Source organism: Taurulus bubalis, assembly GCF_910589615.1.
Source record: "Taurulus bubalis genome assembly, chromosome: 21".
Lineage (NCBI taxonomy): Eukaryota > Metazoa > Chordata > Actinopteri > Perciformes > Cottidae > Taurulus > Taurulus bubalis.
The window spans coordinates 52,926-78,130 of record NC_136609.1 but is presented as its reverse complement, the minus strand read 5'-3'; the positions used below and the strand labels follow the sequence as shown (position 1 = coordinate 78,130).

At 46.3% G+C, this 25,205-nt stretch overlaps 1 protein-coding gene across 1 annotated transcript; it reads left to right on the top strand.

The window, feature by feature from the left end:
• The first annotated feature begins 2,610 nt into the window (after positions 1-2,610).
• On the top strand, positions 2,611-25,088 carry vps16 (VPS16 core subunit of CORVET and HOPS complexes). Its single transcript, XM_079236527.1, has 24 exons — positions 2,611-2,740; positions 5,816-5,904; positions 6,240-6,331; positions 6,513-6,641; positions 9,642-9,786; positions 10,452-10,567; positions 13,432-13,554; positions 13,634-13,689; positions 13,853-13,942; positions 14,420-14,591; positions 14,682-14,813; positions 19,357-19,484; positions 19,622-19,657; positions 19,746-19,854; positions 19,939-20,073; positions 20,283-20,391; positions 20,466-20,563; positions 21,903-22,007; positions 22,092-22,169; positions 22,319-22,405; positions 22,715-22,797; positions 24,369-24,465; positions 24,553-24,656; positions 24,731-25,088. The coding sequence occupies exons 1-24, from the start codon at positions 2,691-2,693 to the stop codon at positions 24,870-24,872; spliced, it is 2,505 nt and encodes an 834-aa protein (XP_079092653.1). The 5' UTR covers positions 2,611-2,690; the 3' UTR covers positions 24,873-25,088.
• Positions 25,089-25,205: the final 117 nt, after the last annotated feature.

Sequence of the window (25,205 nt, the reverse complement as noted above, 5' to 3'; positions counted from 1 at the left end):
AGAGAGGAAGTGATGAAGAGAGGAAGTCAGGAAGAGTGGATGCGAGGAAGTGGTGAAGAGAGGAAGTCAGGAAGAGTGGAAGCGAGGAAGTGGTGAAGAGAGGAAGTGAGGAAGTGATGAACAGGTTCTGCATGTTACTGGTCTGGTCAGAGGAGACGGGTCATGTGACTCTGGTCTGAGGAGATGGGTCATGTGACTCTGGTCTGAGGAGACAGGTCATGTGACTCTATCTGAGGAGACAGGTCATGTGACTTTGGTCTGAGGAGACGGGTCATGTGACTCTGGTCTGAGGAGACGGGTCATGTGACTCTGGTCTGAGGAGACGGGTCATGTGACTCTGGTCTGAGGAGACGGATCATGTGACAACAACATTCATATATTTATTATGTTTCTCTCCTGCAGCAGGTCAGAGAGGACGAGGTGGAAACAGGAAGAGGAGCTCATGTCATGGGATTCAAACACAATACACTGAGTGTGTGTGTGTGTGTGTGTGTGTGTGTGTGTGTGTGTGTGTGTGTGTGTGTGTGTGTGTGTGTGTGTGTGTGTGCGTGTGTGTGTGTGTGTGAGAGATGGGGGCTTCTTCCTTTAACTGTACTTAAGGAATGTCAGGAATTCAACAGATTAGTCCGGATGTGCTGAACCTCCTATGAATCATCTGACTGTGTTAGTATTAGTATATAGTATTAGTATATAGTATTAGTATAGTATATAGTATTAGTATTATTATAAAGTATTATTATATAGTATTAGTATATAGTATTAGTATATAGTATTAGTATAGTACTAGTATAGTATTAGTATATAGTATTATTATATAGTATTAGTATATAGTATTATTATATAGTATTATTATATAGTGTTAATATAGTATTATTATTGTTATTGTTAATATTATTATTATATAGTATTAGTATATAGTATTAGTATAGTATTAGTATATAGTATTAGTACATTATTAGTATATAGTATTAGTATTAGCATAGTATTAGTATATAGCATTATTATATAGTATTAGTATATAGTATTAGTATAGTATTATTATATAGTATTAGTATAGTATTAGTATATAGCATTAGTATATTATTAGTATATAGTATAATTATATAGTATTAGTATAGTATTATTATATAGTATTAGTATATAGTAATATTATATAGTATTAGTATATAGTATTATTATATAGTATTAATGTAGTATTAGTATATATTATTAGTATTATTGTATAGTATTAGTATACAGTATTATTATATAGTATTAGTATATAGTATTAGTATAGTATTAGTATATAGTATTATTATATAGTATTATATAGTATTAGTATATATTATTAGTATATAGCATTATTATGTAGTATTATTATATAGTATTAGTATATAGTATTATTAGATAGTATTAGTATATAGTATTAGTATTTAATATTAGTATAGTATTATTATATAGTATTAGTATAGTATTATTATATAGTATTATTATATTATTAGTATACAGTATTATTATTATAATATAGTATTAGTATATAGTATTATTATATAGTATTAGTACATAGTATTAGTATATTATTATTATATAGTATATAGTATAGTAATAGTATAGTATTATTATATAGTATTAGTATATAGTATTAGTATAGTATTAGTACATAGTATTAGTATATTTTTATTATATAGTATAGTAATAGTATCGTATTATTATATAGTATTAGTATATAGTATTAGTATAGTATTAGTACATAGTATTAGTATATTTTTATTATATAGTATAGTAATAGTATCGTATTATTATATAGTATTAGTATATAGTATTAGTATAGTATATAGTATAGTAATGGTATAGTATTATTATATAGTATTATTATATAGTATTAGTATATAGTATTAGTATAGTATATAGTATAGTAATAGTATAGTATTATTATAGTATTATTATATAGCATTAGTATATAGTAATAGTATATATTATTAGTATAGTATTATTATATAGTATTAGTATATAGTATTAGTATATAGTATTAGTATAGTATTATTATATAGTATTAGTATAGTATTAGTATATAGTATTAGTATAGTATTATTATATAGTATTAGTATGGTATTATTATATAGTAATAGTATATAGTATTAGTATAGTATTATTATATAGTATTAGTATAGTATTATTATATAGTATTAGTATAGTATTATTATATAGTTTTAGTATAGTATATAGTATAGTAATAGTACTGTGTTAGTATATCTATTTAATCTAATGACTTCATTTCTTCTTTGTAGTGTTTTCAATGTTGTTGATAATGAATATAATACATTCGTTATGTATTATAATACATAACGAATGTATTATATTTTAATTCATTAACATTCAAATGTAAAATAAAGCCTTGTTTTTTAGTTTAGTAAATATCTGAAGCCGCCAGGAGGCGACAGCGACTGAATGTTGTTAAAGACCGTAGAAGAAGAAGCAGCTGCTCGCCTGACTGCCGTTTAAAGACCGTAGAAGAAGAAGCAGCGGATCGCCTGACTGCCGTTTAAAGACCGTAGAAGAAGAAGCAGCGGATCGCCTGACTGCTGTTTAAAGACCGTAGAAGAAGAAGCAGCGGATCGCAGCGGATCGCCTGACTGCTGTCACCTGATTTACAGGGCGTAGAAGAAGCTGATAATCTTCATCTTCATCAGTGAAGGGGCGCGTGAAGCCGCATGGCGTTCATCACGGCCAACTGGAACCCGCTGGGGGACGCGTTCTACCGGTCAGTTCACTTCCGGGTAACGGGCAGCGTAAGTCCCGCAGCTAGACCCGAGACCACTAGACCACTATCCCGAGACCACTAGACCACGACCACTAGACCGAGACCACTAGCCCGAGACCACTAGACCACTATCCCGAGACCACTAGACCACTAGCCCGAGACCACTAGCCCGAGACCACTAGACCACTATCCCGAGACCACTAGACCACTAGCCCGAGACCACTAGCCCGAGACCACTAGACCACTATCCCGGGACCACTAGACCACTATCCCGAGACCACTAGACCACTAGCCCGAGACCACTAGACCACTATCCAGAGACCACTAGACCACTATCCCGAGACCACTAGACCACTAGCCCGAGACCACTAGACCACTATCCCGAGACCACTAGCCCGAGACCACTAGACCACTATCCAGAGACCACTAGACCACTATCCCGAGACCACTAGACCACTAGCCCGAGACCACTGGACCACTATCCCGAGACCACTGGACCACTAGACCACTATCCCGAGACCACTGGACCACTAGACCACTAGACCACTAGCCCGAGACCCGAGACCACTGGACCACTAGACCACTATCCCGAGACCACTAGACCACTAGCCCGAGACCACTAAACCACTAGCCCGAGACCACTAGACCACTAGACTACTATCTCGAGACCACTAGACCACTAGACTACGATCCAGAGACCACTGGACCACTAGCCCGAGACCACTGGACCACTAGCCCGAGACCACTGGACCACTAGCCCGAGACCACTAGACCACTAGCCCGAGACCACTAGACCACTAGCCCACTATCCCGAGACCACTAGACCACTAGCCCGAGACCACTAGACCACTAGCCCGAGACCACTGATCCACTATCCCGAGACCCGAGACCACCAGCCCAAGACCCTAGACCACTATCCCGAGACCACTAGACCACTAGCCCGAGACCCAAGACCACTAGCCCAAGACCCGAGACCACTAGACCACTATCCCGAGACCACTAGACCACTATCCCGAGACCACTAGAACACTAGCCCGAGACCACTAGAACACTAGCCCGAGACCCGAGACCACTAGACCACTAGCCCGAGACCACTAGACCACTATCCTGTGACCACTAGACCACTAGACCACTATCCCGAGACCACTAGACCACTATCCTGTGACCACTAGACCACTAGACCACTATCCCGAGACCACTAGACCACTATCCTGTGACCACTAGACCACTAGACCACTAGCCCGAGACCACTAGACCACTATCCTGTGACCACTAGACCACTAGACCACTATCCCGAGACCACTAGACCACTATCCTGTGACCACTAGACCACTAGACCACTATCCCGAGACCACTAGACCACTATCCTGTGACCACTAGACCACTAGCCCACTATCCCGAGACCACTAGACCACTATCCTGTGACCACTAGACCACTAGCCCACTATCCCGAGACCACTAGACCACTATCCTGAGACCACTAGACCACTATCCTGTGACCACTAGACTACTAGACTACTATCCAGAGACCACTAGACCACTAGCCCGAGACCACTAGACCACTATCCCGAGACCACTAGACCACTAGACTACTATCCCGAGACCACTAGCCCGAGACCACTAGACTACTATCCCGAGACCACTAGACCACTAGACTACTATCCAGAGACCACTGGACCACTAGACCACTGGACCACTAGCCCGAGACCCAAGACCACTGGACCACTAGCCCGAGACCACTGGACCACTAGACCACTAGCCCGAGACCCAAGACCACTAGACCACTATCCCGAGACCACTAGACCACTAGCCCGAGACCACTGGACCACTAGACCACTATCCCGAGACCACTAGACCACTAGCCCGAGACCCGAGACCACCAAACCACTAGACTACTATCTCTAGACCACTAGACTACGATCCAGAGACCACTAGACCACTAGCCCGAGACCACTGGACCACTAGCCCGAGACCACTAGCCCACTAGCCCGAGACCACTGATCCACTATCCCGAGACCACTAGACCACTAGCCCGAGACCCGAGACCACCAGCCCAAGACCCGAGACCACTAGACCACTATCCCGAGACCACTAGACCACTATCCCGAGACCCGAGACCACTAGCCCAAGACCCGAGACCACTAGACCACTAGCCCGAGACCACTAGACCACTATCCCGAGACCACTGGACCACTAGACCACTATCCCGAGACCACTAGACCACTATCCCGAGATCACTAGACCACTAGACTACTATCCCGAGACCATTAGACCGCTAGACCACTAGCCCGAGACCACTAGACCACTAGACCACTATCCCGAGACCACTAGACCACTATCCCAAGACCACTAGAGCACTAGACCACTAGCCCGAGACCACTAGCCCTAGACCACTAGCCCGAGACCTCTATCCCGAGACCACTAGACCACCAGCCCGAGACCCTAGACCACTAGACCACTAGCCCTAGACCACTAGACCACTAGCCCGAGACCACTAGCCCGAGACCACTAGCCCGAGACCACTAGACCACTAGCCTGAGACCACTAGCCCGAGACCCGAGACCACTAGACCACTATCCCGAGACCACCCCGAGACCACTAGACCACTAGCCTGAGACCACTAGACCACTATCCCGAGACCACCCCGAGACCACTAGACCACTAGCCCGAGACCACTAGACCACTAGCCTGAGACCACTAGACCACTAGCCTGAGACCACTAGCCCGAGACCACTAGATTACTATCCCGAGACCACTAGCCCGAGACCCGAGACCACTAGACCACTATCCCGAGACCACCCCGAGACCACTAGACCACTATATATGTGTGTATATGTCAATCTGTGTATATGTTAATGTGTGTATGTTAATGTGTGTATGTGTGTGTTTATGTTAATGTGTGTGTTTATGTTAATGTGTGTATATGTGTGTATATGTTTATGTATGTGTGTGTTAATGTGTGTGTATATGTTAATGTGTGTGTTTATGTTTATGTGTGTACATGTCAATGTGTGTATATGTGTGTGTTTATGTTAATGTGTGTGTACATGTTAATGTATGTGTTTGTGTCCTCAGTAAGACTGAGCTGTATGAGATGTGTTGGAACCTGAGGGATGGACTCCGAGACTGTCTGGTGGCTGCAGCTCCTTATGGGGGTCCAATAGGTAGAGACAGACACACTAACAGACACACTAATACACACACACTAACAGACACACTAATACACACACACTAACAGACACACACACTAACAGACACACTAACACATACACACTAACAGACACACACACTAACAGACACACACACACACACACACACCAACAGACACACTAACACACACTAACAGACACACAGTCTATGTTCTTTCATAGTTATAGTGTTATGTTTACATAGAAGTGTGTGTTCTATGTTCTTTCATAGTTACTTATAGGGTTTTGTTCATAAGATTTTCAGGTGGAACTGTGTGTTCTATGTTCTTAGATCTCATTCTGTCCCTCAGCTCTCCTCAGAGAACCTCACAGACGTTCTCCCAGTTCTCGTCCTCAGTTGGAGATCTATTCTGCGTCGGGAGTCAGCATCGCCAGCTTCCCGGTAAATATGAACCAACGACATCCCTCAACAGGACTTGTGGTATTTTATCGGGACTGTTGCTGTCTCCTCCAGAGGAGAGGAAGCAAGGGGTTCTACCGCCAGCCGGCTTGTTCTACCTCTAAGTACTCTTAATTCTGATAATACTAGCTGGGCTGTAATAAGTTCTCTCTCTGTCTCCCAGTGGAAGAGTGGCCCGGTGGTCCACTTGGGTTGGACGGTCAGTGACGAGCTGTTGTGTGTTCAGGAGGACGGATCGGTTCTGATCTACGATCTGTTCGGATCCTTCAAGAGACACTTCAGTATGGGACAGGTCAGTCTGCACCACTCTCACCTAGTCAGTTTGGAATGCGTTTCTAGTGTTGTTGTGAACCGGAAGTGTGTCTTGTTGTTGTGAACCGGAAGTGTGTCTTGTTGTTGTGAACCGGAAGTGTGTCTTGTTGTTGTTAACCGGAAGTGTGTCTTGTTGTTGTTGTTGTTGTTGTTGTTGTGAACCGGAAGTGTGTCTTGTTGTTGTTGTTGTGAACCGGAAGTGTGTCTTGTTGTTGTGAACAGGAAGTGTGTCTTGTTGTTGTTGTTGTGAACCGAAAGTGTGTCTTGTTGTTGTGAACCGGAAGTGTGTCTTGTTGTTGTTGTTGTTGTGAACCGGAAGTGTGTCTTGTTGTTGTTGTTGTTGTGAACCGGAAGTGTGTCTTGTTGTTGTTGTTGTGAACCGGAAGTGTGTCTTGTTGTTGTGAACAGGAAGTGTGTCTTGTTGTTGTTGTTGTTGTGAACCGAAAGTGTGTCTTGTTGTTGTGAACAGGAAGTGTGTCTTGTTGTTGTTGTTGTTGTGAACCGGAAGTGTGTCTTGTTGTTGTGAACCGGAAGTGTGTCTTGTTGTTGTGAACCGGAAGTGTGTCTTGTTGTTGTGAACAGGAAGTGTGTCTTGTTGTTGTTGTTGTTGTGAACCGAAAGTGTGTCTTGTTGTTGTGAACAGGAAGTGTGTCTTGTTGTTGTTGTTGTTGTTGTGAACCGGAAGTGTGTCTTGTTGTTGTGAACAGGAAGTGTGTCTTGTTGTTGTTGTTGTTGTGAACCGGAAGTGTGCCTTGTTGTTGTGAACAGGAAGTGTGTCTTGTTGTTGTGAACAGGAAGTGTGTCTTGTTGTTGTTGTTGTTGTGAACCGGAAGTGTGTCTTGTTGTTGTGAACCGGAAGTGTGTCTTGTTGTTGTTGTTGTGAACCGGAAGTGTGTCTTGTTGTTGTGAACAGGAAGTGTGTCTTGTTGTTGTTGTGAACCGGAAGTGTGTCTTGTTGTTGTGAACCGGAAGTGTGTCTTGTTGTTGTTGTTGTTGTTGTGAACCGGAAGTGTGTCTTGTTGTTGTGAACCGGAAGTGTGTCTTGTTGTTGTGAACCGGAAGTGTGTCTTGTTGTTGTGAACCGGAAGTGTGTCTTGTTGTTGTGAACCGGAAGTGTGTCTTGTTGTTGTTGTTGTGAACAGGAAGTGTGTCTTGTTGTTGTTGTTGTGAACAGGAAGTGTGCCTTGTTGTTGTGAACAGGAAGTGTGTCTTGTTGTTGTGAACAGGAAGTGTGTCTTGTTGTTGTGAACAGGAAGTGTGTCTTGTTGTTGTTAACCGGAAGTGTGTCTTGTTGTTGTGAACCGGAAGTGTGTCTTGTTGTTGTTGTTGTGAACAGGAAGTGTGTCTTGTTGTTGTTGTTGTGAACCGGAAGTGTGTCTTGTTGTTGTGAACCGGAAGTGTGTCTTGTTGTTGTTGTTGTGAACAGGAAGTGTGTCTTGTTGTTGTTGTTGTGAACAGGAAGTGTGTCTTGTTGTTGTGAACAGGAAGTGTGTCTTGTTGTTGTGAACAGGAAGTGTGTCTTGTTGTTGTGAACAGGAAGTGTGTCTTGTTGTTGTGAACAGGAAGTGTGTCTTGTTGTTGTTGTTAACCGGAAGTGTGTCTTGTTGTTGTTGTGAACCGGAAGTGTGTCTTGTTGTTGTTGTTGTGAACCGGAAGTGTGTCTTGTTGTTGTGAACAGGAAGTGTGTCTTGTTGTTGTTGTTGTTGTGAACCGAAAGTGTGTCTTGTTGTTGTGAACCGGAAGTGTGTCTTGTTGTTGTGAACAGGAAGTGTGTCTTGTTGTTGTTGTTGTTGTGAACCGGAAGTGTGTCTTGTTGTTGTGAACCGGAAGTGTGTCTTGTTGTTGTGAACAGGAAGTGTGTCTTGTTGTTGTTGTTGTTGTGAACCGGAAGTGTGTCTTGTTGTTGTGAACCGGAAGTGTGTCTTGTTGTTGTTGTTGTTGTTGTGAACCGGAAGTGTGTCTTGTTGTTGTGAACAGGAAGTGTGTCTTGTTGTTGTGAACAGGAAGTGTGTCTTGTTGTTGTTGTTGTTGTGAACCGGAAGTGTGTCTTGTTGTTGTGAACCGGAAGTGTGTCTTGTTGTTGTTGTTGTTGTTGTGAACCGGAAGTGTGTCTTGTTGTTGTGAACCGGAAGTGTGTCTTGTTGTTGTGAACCGGAAGTGTGTCTTGTCGTTGTTGTTGTTGTGAACCGGAAGTGTGTCTTGTTGTTGTGAACCGGAAGTGTGTCTTGTTGTTGTTGTTGTGAACAGGAAGTGTGTCTTGTTGTTGTTGTTGTGCACAGGAAGTGTGTCTTGTTGTTGTGAACAGGAAGTGTGTCTTGTTGTTGTGAACAGGAAGTGTGTCTTGTTGTTGTGAACCGGAAGTGTGTCTTGCTGTTGAGAACCGGAAGTGTGTCTTGCTGTTGAGAACCGGAAGTGTGTCTTGTTGTTGTGAACCGGAAGTGTGTCTTGTTGTTGTTGTTGTGAACCGGAAGTGTGTCTTGTTGTTGTGAACAGGAAGTGTGTCTTGTTGTTGTGAACAGGAAGTGTGTCTTGTTGTTGTTGTGAACAGGAAGTGTGTCTTGTTGTTGTGAACAGGAAGTGTGTCTTGTTGTTGTTGTTGTGAACAGGAAGTGTGTCTTGTTGTTGTTGTTGTTGTTGTGAACAGGAAGTGTGTCTTGTTGTTGTTGTTGTGAACAGGAAGTGTGTCTTGTTGTTGTGAACCGGAAGTGTGTCTTGTTGTTGTGAACCGGAAGTGTGTCTTGTTGTTGTGAACCGGAAGTGTGTCTTGTTGTTGTTGTTGTGAACCGGAAGTGTGTCTTGTTGTTGTTGTTGTGAACCGGAAGTGTGTCTTGTTGTTGTGAACCGGAAGTGTGTCTTGTTGTTGTGAACCGGAAGTGTGTCTTGTTGTTGTGAACCGGAAGTGTGTCTTGTTGTTGTGAACCGGAAGTGTGTCTTGTTGTTGTTGTGAACCGGAAGTGTGTCTTGTTGTTGTTGTGAACAGGAAGTGGTCCAGAGTCAGGTGTTGGAAGCCAAAGTGTTCCACTCTCCGTATGGAACGGGCGTCGCCATCGTAACCGGCTCCTCACGCTTCACCTTGGCAACCAACATTGATGACCTGAAGCTCCGGAGGTTACCTGAAGTCCCAGGTAAGGCACACCTGGAAACCCCTGGTCACACACCTGGTCACACACCTGGTCACACACCTGGTCGTGGACCTGGTAGAACATGGTCACACATGGTCACACCTGGTGGACCTGGTAACACCTGGTTGGACCTGGTGGACCAGGTCACACCTGGTCACACCTGGTGGACCTGGTAGAACATGGTCACACCTGGTGGACCTGGTAACACCTGGTTGTACCTGGTGGACCTGGTAACACATGGTTGGACCTGGTGGACCTGGCAACACCTGGTCACACCTGGTGGACCTGGTCACACCTGGTGGACCTGGTAGAACATGGTCACACCTGGTCACACCTGGTGGACCTGGTCACACCTGGTCACACCTGGTAACACCTGGTAACACCTGGTTGGACATGGTAACCCCTGGCAGGACCTGGTCACACCTGGTGGATCTGGTCACACCTGGTTGGACCTGGTGGACCTGGTAACCCCTAGTAGGACCTGGTAACCTCTAGTAGGACCTGGTGGACCTGGTGGACCTGGTAACCCCTAGTAGGACCTGGTAACCTCTAGTAGGACCTGGTGGACCTGGTGGACCTGGTAACCCCTAGTAGGACCTGGTAACACCTGGTGGATCTGTGATGGTACTCTGCTTCATAGTGTTTAACTGGATCAACTCTGTCTGCAGGTCTGCAGGGGAAGCCGTCCTCCTGGGTCGTCCTCACCCAGGACCGGCAGACCAAAGTCCTGCTGTCCAACGGACCTGAGCTCTACATCCTGGACAGCACGTCCTGTACTGCTGTGGTGAGACAAGTAGACAGACCGGTGGACCAAGAGGTCAGACGGGTGGAGACCGATAGACAGTAGGGGTGGGAATCGCCAGAGCTCCCACGATACCATATTATCACGATACTGCAATATTATCATGATACTTAAGTCCCAATACCATATCATCACATTGCTGCAATATTATCATGCAATATTATCGCGATACTTAAGTCCCGGTACGATATTATTGCGATATATTGTGCAAATTGTCCCCAAAGAAAAACTTTGTCAACAAACTGACCAACAATCATAAATGTTGCACCTGACAAACTTAACTGTTTGTATTACAGTCTACATAGTCACTTCATCATTACAGTCTACATAGTCACTTCATTACTACAGTCTACATAGTCACTTCATTACTACAGTCTACATAGTCACTTCATCATTACAGTCTACATAGTCACTTCATCATTACAGTCTACATAGTCACTTCATCATTACGGTCTACATAGTCACTTCATCATTACAGTCTACATAGTCACTTCATTACTACAGTCTACATAGTCACTTCATTACTACAGTCTACATAGTCACTTCATTACTACAGTCTACATAGTCACTTCATTACTACAGTCTACATAGTCACTTCATTACTACAGTCTACATAGTCACTTCATCATTACAGTCTACATAGTCACTTCATCATTACAGTCTACATAGTCACTTCATTACTACAGTCTACATAGTCACTTCATTACTACAGTCTACATAGTCACTTCATCATTACAGTCTACATAGTCACTTCATCATTACAGTCTACATAGTCACTTCATCATTACAGTCTACATAGTCACTTCATCATTACAGTCTACATAGTCACTTCATCATTACAGTCTACATAGTCACTTCATCATTACAGTCTACATAGTCACTTCATCATTACAGTCTACATAGTCACTTCATCATTACAGTCTACATAGTCACTTCATCATTACAGTCTACATAGTCGCGTTGTGTATATATAAATAAAATAATATCCGTAGGCGCACACAGCTCGGTGAATTTCACAGATTTTGCGTCAGGACGACTACCGCTTCAGTGCTGCAAGAGGACCAGCAGACATTTTGACTGCTTCTTTTTTCATGTCTTTGACCAGCACAGTGTTGTCCTGTGTGCATGTTGTGTATGTTGTCCTGTGTGCATGTTGTGTATGTTGACCTGTGTGTGCATGTTGTGTATGTTGTCCTGTGTGCATGTTGTGTATGTTGTCCTGTGTGTGTGCATGTTGTGTATGTTGTCCTGTGTGTGCATGTTGTGTATGTTGTCCTGTGTGCATGTTGTGTATGTTGTCCTGTGTGCATGTTGTGTATGTTGACCTGTGTGTGCATGTTGTGTATGTTGACCTGTGTGTGCATGTTGTGTATGTTGTCCTGTGTGCATGTTGTGTATGTTGTCCTGTGTGTGTGTGCATGTTGTGTATGTTGTCCTGTGTGCATGTTGTGTATGTTGTCCTGTGTGCATGTTGTGTATGTTGACCTGTGTGTGCATGTTGTGTATGTTGTCCTGTGTGTGTGCATGTTGTGTATGTTGTCCTGTGTGTGTGCATGTTGTGTATGTTGTCCTGTGTGTGTGCATGTTGTGTATGTTGTCCTGTGTGTGTGCATGTTGTGTATGTTGTCCTGTGTGTGTGCATGTTGTGTATGTTGTCCTGTGTGTGTGCATGTTGTGTATGTTGTCCTGTGTGTGTGCATGTTGTGTATGTTGTCCTGTGTGTGTGCATGTTGTGTATGTTGTCCTGTGTGTGTGCATGTTGTGTATGTTGTCCTGTGTGTGTGCATGTTGTGTGTGTGCATGTTGTGTATGTTGTCCTGTGTGTGTGTGCACGTTGTGTATGTTGTCCTGTGTGTGTGCATGTTGTGTGTGTGCATGTTGTGTATGTTGTCCTGTGTGTGTGCATGTTGTGTATGTTGACCTGTGTGTATGTTGTCCTGTGTGCATGTTGTGTATGTTGTCCTGTGTGTGTGCATGTCGTGTATGTTGTCCTGTGTGTGTGCATGTTGTGTGTGTGCATGTTGTGTATGTTGTCCTGTGTGCATGTTGTGTATGTTGTCCTGTGTGTGTGCATGTTGTGTATGTTGTCCTGTGTGTGTGCATGTTGTGTATGTTGTCCTGTGTGTGTGCATGTTGTGTATGTTGTCCTGTGTGTGTGCATGTTGTGTATGTTGTCCTGTGTGTGTGCATGTTGTGTATGTTGTCCTGTGTGTGTGCATGTTGTGTATGTTGTCCTGTGTGTGTGTGCATGTTGTGTATGTTGTCCTGTGTGCATGTTGTGTATGTTGTCCTGTGTGTGTGCATGTTGTGTATGTTGACCTGTGTGTGTGCATGTTGTGTATGTTGTCCTGTGTGTGTGCATGTTGTGTATGTTGTCCTGTGTGTGTGCATGTTGTGTATGTTGTCCTGTGTGTGTGCATGTTGTGTATGTTGTCCTGTGTGTAGCAACAGCTGTGTAGTAGTGGCGCTCCGGGTGACAGGAAGTCCAGACGTTTTATTTCTGATTCATTTCTCCGATGTCTCCATGTTGTTTTGATCAACTTGCTACATCACGCTGACCTCACCAGACAACAACACAGCACCATCTGGTGGACTGAAGAAGCAACTGCTTTTATTATTCTAGGACTAAAACATTTATAATTGATATCATAAAAGTCGCAATGAAAATATCGCGATACCATGCTGCATAAATGTTTTTTGGTAGGCAAAGGGACATGCACACCTAACCTCATCTGTCTGTCTCTCACGCCCCCCCCCCCCCCCCCCCCCGGTTCCGGGCCACATTGTCTTTTAGTAATAAGAGACAGACGTCACTAACCTCGCCTGTCTTTCCCCCGGGTCCTCAGTGTCCTCCAGGTCTCGGTCCTCAGGCCGGCAGTATCGTCCACATGTCTGTGTCGTTCAGCTATAAGTACCTGGCTCTCTTCACTGACTCTGGACACCTGTGGACAGGCCCCTCCCATCTCCAGGTGAGCTGCTCCTCGAGCCAACTAGCTGTTTGGGGGCGGGGTCTGTGTGAATGATTGACAGGTGATTCTGTGTCTGCAGGACAAAATGAGTGAAGTGGACACAAAAAGGTCGACACCTCCCAAACAGATGGTCTGGTATGTCTACCTGTTTCACCTGGCTATGTTTGGTTCACCTGTTCTAGTCTGTCTACCTCCTTTATTTACCTTTCTGTTTACCGGTCCGTCTTTTGACCTATTTAGCTGCTTCTTACTAGTTTGTTTATCTACCATTCTTTGTCTGACATGTCTACCTGTCCAGGTGTCGCAGACCAAAGAGTCAGCAGCCGTCTGTGGTGTTGATGTGGGACAGACTGCTCCTGGTGGCCGGAGTCTGTAACGACACCATCCAGTATCCTTTAAACCAGTTCAGACTGGATACAAACCAGTTCACACTGGAACCACAAACTAACTAGGTCAGACTGGTGCTCCAGGCATTTGTTTGGGTTCTCCTGTAGCTTGTTATTGTTCTCCTGGGGCTCGATAGATGTTCTCCTGGGGTTGGGTAGATGTTCTCCTGGGCCTCGGTAGATGTTCTCCTGGGCCTCGGTAGATGTTCTCTTGAGGCTCGGTAGATGTTCTCCTGGGCCTCGGTAGATGTTCTCCTGGGCCTCGGTAGATGTTCTCCTGGGCCTCGGTAGATGTTCTCCTGAGGCTCGGTAGATGTTCCCCTGGGGCTCGGTAGATGTTCTCCTGGGGCTCGGTAGATGTTCTCTTGGGGCTCGGTACGGTTGTCTTTGGGCTCGTTAATCTGGTGCTAGAAACAAGGAAAGAAGCGAGGAGTCGTTCTCTGGTCGGGTCATGTTTGACCCTTGACCCTTGAGCTCAGGTTCCCCACAGAGGACCAGTGTGTTTTGGTCGGTGAGCTGGACGGAGTTCGCATTATCAGCTCGACCAATCAGGAGCTGCTCCAGGAGGTTCCTCTGGTCTGTCAGGAGATCTTCAAGATCGCTTCCATGGCTCCTGGAGCGCTGCTGCTGGAGGCCCACCGGGAGTACGAGGTGAGAACCCGTCTGTCTGAATAACGGTCGGTCTCACTGCGAGGTTCTCTGATCATGAATATTTGTTTCTGTTTTTTTATTTTTCTGTAGAAGTCGAGTCAGAAAGCTGATGAGTACCTGAGAGAGATCAAGGAGCAAAGCATGCTGGGAGAAGCAGTTCGACAGTGCGTGGAGGCAGCGGGACACGAATACGACACGGACACCCAGAAGTCCCTGATGAGGGTGAGAACCAGCAGGTTCCACTGCGCTATGGACATGTTGGAATCAGAAACCGTTTATTTGCAAGGAATGTTTACACAAACGAGGCATTTTGCATCGCGTAAGGTGCATAAACATTAGACCTAGACGTTAGACGAGAACACAACAGTCAATGACAACAACAGTGCAGTGATATTAAATCAGTATAAGGTAAAGTGCTCAGACAAACAGATATTGTTCTATGTCCTAACGTGGTTCTCGTCCACCAGGCCGGTATTGTTCTCGTCCACCAGGCCTGTATTGTTCTATGTTCTAACGTGGTTCTCGTCCACCAGGCCGGTATTGTTCTAATGTGATTCTTGTCCACCAGGCCGGTATTGTTCTAATGTGATTCTTGTCCACCAGGCCGGTATTGTTCTAATGTGATTCTTGTCCACCAGGCCGGTATTGTTCTCGTCCACCAGGCTGGTATTGTTCTATGTTCTAACGTGGTTCTCGTCCACCAGGCTGGTATTGTTCTATGTTCTAACGTGGTTCTCGTCCACCAGGCTGGTATTGTTCTATGTTCTAACGTGGTTCTCGTCCACCAGGCTGGTATTGTTCTATGTTCTAACGTGGTTCTCGTCCACCAGGCCGGTATTGTTCTAATGTGATTCTTGTCCACCAGGCCGGTATTGTTCTCGTCCACCAGGCCGGTATTGTTCTATGTTCTAACGTGGTTCTCGTCCACCAGGCTGGTATTGTTCTATGTTCTAACGTGGTTCTCGTCCACCAGGCTGGTATTGTTCTATGTTCTAACGTGGTTCTCGTCCACCAGGCCGGTATTGTTCTAATGTGATTCTTGTCCACCAGGCCGGTATTGTTCTCGTCCACCAGGCCGGTATTGTTCTATGTTCTAACGTGGTTCTCGTCCACCAGGCTGGTATTGTTCTATGTTCTAACGTGGTTCTCGTCCACCAGGCTGGTATTGTTCTATGTTCTAACGTGGTTCTCGTCCACCAGGCTGGTATTGTTCTATGTTCTAACGTGGTTCTCGTCCACCAGGCCGGTATTGTTCTATGTTCTAACGTGGTTCTTGTCCACCAGGCCGGTATTGTTCTATGTTCTAATGTGGTTCTCGTCCACCAGGCCTGTATTGTTGTATGTTCTAGCGTGGTTCTCGTCCACCAGGCCTGTATTGTTGTATGTTCTAGCGTGGTTCTCGTCCACCAGGCCTGTATTGTTCTATGTTCTAACGTGGTTCTTGTCCACCAGGCCGGTATTGTTCTATGTTCTAACGTGGTTCTCGTCCACCAGGCCGGTATTGTTCTATGTTCTAACGTGGTTCTCGTCCACCAGGCCTGTATTGTTGTATGTTCTAGCGTGGTTCTCGTCCACCAGGCCTGTATTGTTGTATGTTCTAGCGTGGTTCTCGTCCACCAGGCCGGTATTGTTCTCGTCCACCAGGCCTGTATTGTTCTAATGTGGTTCTTGTCCACCAGGCTGGTATTGTTCTATGTTCTAACGTGGTTCTCGTCCACCAGGCCTGTATTGTTCTATGTTCTAACGTGGTTCTCGTCCACCAGGCCTGTATTGTTGTATGTTCTAGCGTGGTTCTCGTCCACCAGGCCTGTATTGTTGTATGTTCTAGCGTGGTTCTCGTCCACCAGGCCGGTATTGTTCTCGTCCACCAGGCTGGTATTGTTCTATGTTCTAACGTGGTTCTCGTCCACCAGGCCGGTATTGTTCTCGTCCACCAGGCTGGTATTGTTCTATGTTCTAACGTGGTTCTCGTCCACCAGGCCGGTATTGTTCTCGTCCACCAGGCTGGTATTGTTCTATGTTCTAACGTGGTTCTCGTCCACCAGGCTGGTATTGTTCTATGTTCTAACGTGGTTCTCGTCCACCAGGCCTGTATTGTTCTATGTTCTAACGTGGTTCTCGTCCACCAGGCCTGTATTGTTCTAATGTGATTCTTGTCCACCAGGCCGGTATTGTTCTCGTCCACCAAGCCGGTATTGTTCTATGTTCTAACGTGGTTCTCGTCCACCAGGCTGGTATTGTTCTATGTTCTAACGTGGTTCTCGTCCACCAGGCCGGTATTGTTCTATGTTCTAACGTGGTTCTTGTCCACCAGGCCGGTATTGTTCTATGTTCTAACGTGGTTCTTGTCCACCAGGCCTGTATTGTTGTATGTTCTAGCGTGGTTCTCGTCCACCAGGCCTGTATTGTTCTATGTTCTAACGTGGTTCTTGTCCACCAGGCCGGTATTGTTCTATGTTCTAACGTGGTTCTCGTCCACCAGGCCGGTATTGTTCTATGTTCTAACGTGGTTCTCGTCCACCAGGCCTGTATTGTTGTATGTTCTAGCGTGGTTCTCGTCCACCAGGCCTGTATTGTTGTATGTTCTAGCGTGGTTCTCGTCCACCAGGCCGGTATTGTTCTCGTCCACCAGGCCGGTATTGTTCTCGTCCACCAGGCCTGTATTGTTCTAATGTGGTTCTTGTCCACCAGGCTGGTATTGTTCTATGTTCTAACGTGGTTCTCGTCCACCAGGCCTGTATTGTTGTATGTTCTAACGTGGTTCTCGTCCACCAGGCCTGTATTGTTGTATGTTCTAGCGTGGTTCTCGTCCACCAGGCCTGTATTGTTGTATGTTCTAGCGTGGTTCTCGTCCACCAGGCCGGTATTGTTCTCGTCCACCAGGCTGGTATTGTTCTATGTTCTAACGTGGTTCTCGTCCACCAGGCCGGTATTGTTCTCGTCCACCAGGCTGGTATTGTTCTATGTTCTAGCGTGGTTCTCGTCCACCAGGCCTGTATTGTTCTATGTTCTAACGTGGTTCTTGTCCACCAGGCCGGTATTGTTCTATGTTCTAACGTGGTTCTCGTCCACCAGGCCGGTATTGTTCTATGTTCTAACGTGGTTCTCGTCCACCAGGCCTGTATTGTTGTATGTTCTAGCGTGGTTCTCGTCCACCAGGCCTGTATTGTTGTATGTTCTAGCGTGGTTCTCGTCCACCAGGCCTGTATTGTTGTATGTTCTAGCGTGGTTCTCGTCCACCAGGCCGGTATTGTTCTCGTCCACCAGGCCTGTATTGTTCTAATGTGGTTCTTGTCCACCAGGCCGGTATTGTTCTATGTTCGAACGTGGTTCTCGTCCACCAGGCCTGTATTGTTGTATGTTCTAGCGTGGTTCTCGTCCACCAGGCCGGTATTGTTCTCGTCCACCAGGCCTGTATTGTTCTAATGTGGTTCTTGTCCACCAGGCTGGTATTGTTCTATGTTCTAACGTGGTTCTCGTCCACCAGGCCTGTATTGTTCTATGTTCTAACGTGGTTCTCGTCCACCAGGCCTGTATTGTTGTATGTTCTAGCGTGGTTCTCGTCCACCAGGCCTGTATTGTTGTATGTTCTAGCGTGGTTCTCGTCCACCAGGCCGGTATTGTTCTCGTCCACCAGGCTGGTATTGTTCTATGTTCTAACGTGGTTCTCGTCCACCAGGCCGGTATTGTTCTCGTCCACCAGGCTGGTATTGTTCTATGTTCTAACGTGGTTCTCGTCCACCAGGCCGGTATTGTTCTCGTCCACCAGGCTGGTATTGTTCTATGTTCTAACGTGGTTCTCGTCCACCAGGCCGGTATTGTTCTCGTCCACCAGGCTGGTATTGTTCTATGTTCTAACGTGGTTCTCGTCCACCAGGCTGGTATTGTTCTATGTTCTAACGTGGTTCTTGTCCACCAGGCCTGTATTGTTCTCGTCCACCAGGCTGGTATTGTTCTCGTCCACCAGGCCGGTATTGTTCTATGTTCTAACGTGGTTCTTGTCCACCAGGCCGGTATTGTTCTATGTTCTAACGTGGTTCTCGTCCACCAGGCCTGTATTGTTCTCGTCCACCAGGCTGGTATTGTTCTCGTCCACCAGGCCGGTATTGTTCTATGTTCTAACGTGGTTCTTGTCCACCAGGCCGGTATTGTTCTCGTCCACCAGGCTGGTATTGTTCTATGTTCTAACGTGGTTCTCGTCCACCAGGCCGGTATTGTTCTCGTCCACCAGGCTGGTATTGTTCTATGTTCTAACGTGGTTCTCGTCCACCAGGCCAGTATTGTTCTCGTCCACCAGGCTGGTATTGTTCTATGTTCTAACGTGGTTCTCGTCCACCAGGCTGGTATTGTTCTATGTTCTAACGTGGTTCTTGTCCACCAGGCCGGTATTGTTCTATGTTCTAACGTGGTTCTCGTCCACCAGGCCTGTATTGTTCTCGTCCACCAGGCTGGTATTGTTCTCGTCCACCAGGCCGGTATTGTTCTATGTTCTAACGTGGTTCTCGTCCACCAGGCTGGTATTGTTCAATGTTCCAACGTGGTTCTCGTCCACCAGGCTGGTATTGTTCAATGTTCCAACGTGGTTCTCGTCCACCAGGCTGGTATTGTTCTATGTTCTAACGTGGTTCTCGTCCACCAGGCTGGTATTGTTCAATGTTCCAACGTGGTTCTCGTCCACCAGGCTGGTATTGTTCAATGTTCCAACGTGGTTCTCGTCCACCAGGCCGGTATTGTTCTATGTTCTAACGTGGTTCTCGTCCACCAGGCTGCGTCCTTCGGGAAGTGCTTCCTGACCGACTTCAGTCCCGATCCGTTCGTGTCGACCTGCAGAGAACTCCGGGTGCTGAACGCCGTCAGAGAGAGCAGCGTGGGGCTGCCGCTCACTCACACGCAGTATCCTGACCCAGGTGTATCATGGGACATGTAGTTATTGGGGGTTAATAACTGATGTCATTATCTGATGGTTGACTACCGGCCAATGGGTTTTCACGGTGTAACTCTGGGGACGAGTCCTTGACCTTTGACCTCAGATTCAAACAGATGACTCTACAGGTTCTGATCGACAGGTGAATCAGTTCAACCCGTCTCTCTGTCTCACCTGTCTCACCTGTCTCTTGACCTGTCGCCTGTCTCTTTGTACCCTTTGCCTCTTAGGTTGGTGTATCGACAGTTTTACCCCTTAGCGATAGAAATGTGTCGTTACCTGAAGATTCCAGATTATCAGGGAGTTAGCAGAGTCCTCAAACACTGGGCTTCATGCAAGGTAACCCGTCTCACCTCTTTTCAGTGAGCTGCATTGGCATTGCCGGGTACTGAAATTCACCTGTGCGGCTGTGGGTGTGTCCAGGTGCAGCAGAAGGACCTATCGGACGAGGCCATTGCCCGAACGGTGTGTGTGAAGGTGGGAGACTCACCCGGTGTGTCTTACTCTCACATCGCAGCTAAAGCTTATGAATGTGGACGCACTGAGCTCGCCATTAAGGTAAGTAGGTATACCTATGTACAAATATTTATAAACTATATATATATATATATATATATATATATATATATATATATATATATATATATATATATATATACATATATATATATATATATATATATATATATATATATATATATATATATATACATATATATATATATATATTAGTTCTACATGCTCACAGTATTTCTATCGTGTATCAGTTGTTGGACTTTGAGGCTCGCTCTGGAGAGCAGGTTCCTCTGCTGTTGAAGATGAAGAGGAGTCAGTTGGCTCTCAGTAAAGCGGTGGAGAGTGGAGACACTGACCTAGGTGAGTGTCTGCTAGCCCCGCCCACCACCTGTCTGTCAGGTAGATGTCACATTGACGGTTTCCTGTGTTCCCAGTTTACACAGTGGTGACTTACCTGAAGAACGAGATGAACAGGGGGGACTTCTTCATGACTCTGAGGAACCAACCGGTCGCACTGAGCCTCTACAGACAGGTACTCTTCATCTTCGTCATCATTCTAGAGCTGTCCATTGAGGGCTTGGAGCCCTATTCGGAGGGACAACAAGACTTTGTTCAACTCCCTGTTTCAGGGGTTGTAGTACTAGTGGAAATGTCTCAGCCAGGCGTTATGGTCAGTAGGTTGGGCCTTTATTAATCATATGAACTGGAATCACTTCAAATGAAATCAAGGAGATTTCATATCCAGTTTAATAATAAACATGTTACACTTCTCAGCGGGTAAGGTCCGCACTGCCAAGCGTCTCTCTGCACGAGTGTTTGAGTGTGAACAGCTGAATTATAGATTGTATTCCATGTAGGACGCCACCCAAATTAGGAAAAACTGGGAAAACCTCAAACTTTATATTGAACAATTAAGTCTCTATGCCAGGTTCCTATGGAGTCCTCTGCATGGGGTACAGTGACCTATTTAATTTACACAATAATAAAATAATCAACTTATTTTTAAAGGATATTAACCCTAACAACACGCTAAACTACTAAACAGACAAATTATTGATAAATGAGGAATAAAGCATAAATGAGGATTAATCGTGTATGAATGACGAGGATTACATGTGACCAGGTCAACTCGGTGACTGAGATCAGATAGATTTATCAATTACATTTGTTAAAGTTTATTGATTCAGTTTGGTTTGAAAGGTTCATTGAGTTTCAGAAGCAGTAGGAATATCCATTCTAGTGTTCACCACTCTGCCAGATGGTTGACTTCCTCCCCAGATGAGGTCCTACTGTTTGTTCTTCGGTAATATCACCTGCAGAGTTCTCTCAATGTGGAACAGCAGGGGGCCGAGCACCCGGCCCTGTGGGACGCCTGGGTCCAGCTCTAGGCTGGAGGAAGGCGTCCAAACTGAATAGAGCTGCAGAGCCCAGAGGTTCATGTTCATTAATCACAGATATGGATTCAACAGGGAGAGGTCAACCAAAGGTCAAGGCACTCTTCACACTCTTCCACATGTTAGCTCATCATAACAGATCAACTAAAGTCCGTACAAAGGAACCCGGTTATTGATCTGTGCTTCATCAATCTGTAGTCTATTGATCTGTGCTTCATCAATCTGACGTCTATTGATCTGTGCTTCATCAATCTGACGTCTATTGATCTGTGCTTCATCAATCTGACGTCTATTGATCTGTGCTTCATCAATCTGACGTCTATTGATCTGTGCTTCATCAATCTGACGTCTATTGATCTGTGCTTCATCAATCTGACGTCTATTGATCTGTGCTTCATCAATCTGACGTCTATTGATCTGTGCTTCATCAATCTGACGTCTATTGATCCAAGTTATTTATGAATGATGTGTTGTCAGTTCTGTAAACTGCAGGAACAGGAAACTCTGAAGGACCTTTATAACCAGGACGATGACCACCAGGAACTCGGCAACTACTATGTCACTGCCAGCTACAGAGAGAAGGTACCAGTCGGTGAACGAGGACTAGAGAACCACACTAAGACCACCTGAGATGTGGATCTGTCTGATGCATTTCTTTATGTGCAGAGGTTGGAGAACCGTCTGTCTCTGCTGCAGAGTGCTGTGGATGAATACAACAAAGCCAAGAATGAGTTTTCTGCAAAGGTGAAACTCTTGTATTATTATAATAATATACTGAGTGGTATATAAGAGTGGACTGTTGGTAGAGAGTAATGCGTCTGTTTACAGGTGTGACCACTGCGATCATGTCAACGGCATCATTCAGAATTTTACTTCAAATATTCTGCTTACAGGCCACAGAGGAAGAGATGCGTCTTCTACGTTTCCAACGCAAACTCGATGATGAGAAAGGGGCGGGACTACTGGAACTATCTCTTCAGGTATTTGAAGGGGCGGGACTACTGGAACTATCTCTTCAGGTATTTGAAGGGGCGGGACTACTGGAACTATCTCTTCAGGTATTTGAAGGGGCGGGACTACTGGAACTATCTCTTCAGGTATTTGAAGGGGCGGGACTACTGGAACTATCTCTTCAGGTATTTAAAGGGGCGGGACTACTGTGTAGTTCAGTTATTTTGGTCATAAGGCGTTTCAGGTCATTTGAGCTCGACTATAAGACCTTGGGCTAAATGATACCAGACAGGATGTAGTTGCAGCTTTTCTTGTGAGATCACTTCCTGTTTGTCCAGGCGACCATGGAGGCTCTGCTGGCTTTAGGACTCCACAAACAAGCAGAACAGCTGTACAGAGACTTCAGAGTACCTGACAAAAGGTGAGCCACCCGCAGGTGATGTCAAGCTGCGCAGCAGAAAGCTAAACGCTAGAGGATGGAATGAAGCGTTCGCTTTTAGTGTCTTCTGTTTTTCATTATTATCTCTCTTTCACCCGTCTCTCTCTCTCTCTCTCTCTCGCTCTCTTTTTCACCCGGTTCTCTCTCTCTCTCTCTCTCTCTCTCTCTCTCTCTCTCTCTCTCGCTCTCTTTTTCACCCGGCTCTCTCTCTCTCTCTCTCTCTCTCTCTCTCTCTCTCTCTCTCTCTCTCTCCCCTTCCGTTTCCAGTTGTGAGTGGGTGTGCGTGGTGAGCGTGTGAGAGAGGTGCGGAGTTTTGAAGTTTTCTGTCCCGTTCATCAGGGTGTTTTGAACGGTTTGGCTGCCTGCCTTAGTGCAGGTGGTCGGGCTGTTTTTTTTCGAGGCGTGCTCGGAGGAATGGCGTCCTCCGAGACGCCGCCGCCCTCTCTCTGACAAGGAGTGAGGGTCGTGCCGCCGGGGAGCGGCGTGTCCGTGGAGGAGGTGCTGCTGGCCGTGGGGGAGCGGGTCGGCCACCAGAACCTGAGCTTCGCGTCCCGCATGAGCGGAGCGGTGGTGGTGTTCCTGGGGGACGAGCCCCTCGTGCACCAGCTGGTCGGGAGCGGCGTGACCATCAGGGGCGCGGCGGTGCAGGTGTCCCCGCTGACCGCCCCCTCCACGCGGGTCACCGTGGCGGGAGTGCCGCCGTTCATCTCGAACGAGGCGATAATGGAGGAGCTGCAGAGGTTCGGAAGGTTTGCCAGCGGGCTGAAGACGGTGAGCTCGGGGTGCAGGGACCAGAAGCTGAGGCACGTCCGGTCTCTGAGGAGGCGGGTGTTCATGTTCCTGAGCTCGCTTCTCAGAGCCTGGACGTGTCCTTCAGGGTGAGGCACGGAGAGGCCGCCTACCTGCTGTACGCCAGCTGGACCAGCAGCTGCTTCCAGTGCGGAGAGGTGGGGCACAAGAGGGCTGGGTGTACGGGAGGGGGGCGGGCCGGCTTTGCTGGCAAGGGAGCAGCGGCGCCCGTAGAGGAGGGGCCTGCTGACCCCGTGGGGGAGGGGCCTGCTGACCCCGTGGGGGAGGGGCCTGCTGGGCCTGTAGAAGAGGGGCCTGATGACCCCGTGGAGGAGGGACCTGCTGAGGCCTGCGGTCCGACTGAGTTTGCGGATGGCGAAGCGGAGTAGGAGATTTCTGCGGCTGACCCCGCGAGCGACGTGGTGGCGTGCACTTCTTCCACGAGCTTGAAGGAGCTTGCTGTGAACTGTGAGGCAGAGCAGGGGGTCTCCGACCGCCAGGGGGCTGGTGGGGAGAACATGGAGGGCTCAAGCCCACTGGGGAAAAAAGCACCCACAGACATTTACGCTCTAGAAACCATTAACCGGTTTCTAGACAAAACACTTTATAAAGTAACCAACATAAGTGATTATTTTGTTTGTTTGGCGTATGGCTAATGATGTTTTAGAGTGTTTATGTTTTTCACTGAAAAGTGGAATAAAGGGATTTTTAAACCCCTCTCTCTCTCTCTTTTTCTTTCTCTCTTTCGCCCCCCCCTCATGCAGGTACTGGTGGTTAAAGCTGAAGTCTCTGGCAGAGAAAGAGGAGTGGGAGGAGTTGGAGAAGTTCTCAAAGAGCAAGAGGTCTCCGATTGGCTACCTGGTAAGACCCGCCCCCTTAAGCCTAGTTACCTTTTTAAACACAATGGAAGTTCATTTCCCATGATTCTTAGCATGGACTCTTCTTCAGGCGTTTGTTGAAGTTTGCATGAAGAGTAACAACAAGTACGAAGCCAAGAAGTACGTCTCCAAGGTCACGCCTGAGCAGAGGGTCAAGGCTCACCTGGCCATCAGGTAAGACTGGGAGCGCCTGTGACATCACACGGGTGAGACCCCACCGCTCGTAACTCTTCTTCTCGTCCAATCAGTGACATGGAGGGAGCTGCGGACGCCGCCATCGAGAGAAAGAATGAACCCGAGATGGGGGCGGTCCTCTCTAGGTGCTCCGCCTCCGACCGCCTGTTGATTGACAGGTTGAACCGAGCCAGAGCCACCGCTGTCAAAAAGTGATCCTCCATTCAGAGTGGATGACCAGAGGCAGCTGACGGTCTGCTGCCACAAAGAGATCCTAAGAAACCTTTTTTTTTTTTTCTTGTTGTCTGATCAATAATGTGATTGATTCACGTTTCAACATATTTTCTTCTGTTTGTGTCTGAGCTCCGGTTTATATCGGCCTTATTTTATTGATCACTAATCATTTGTATCGGACTCAAAATAAAAGCCTTCCACCAGAGAACCAGCGAGGTACTTTTATTATGAAGAAGTGTGATGTCACAAAGCCGACTTCCATTAATGTTTTGTTTTGGACTTGAAGGGTTCTCGTCTTATTGGACTTGAAGGGAT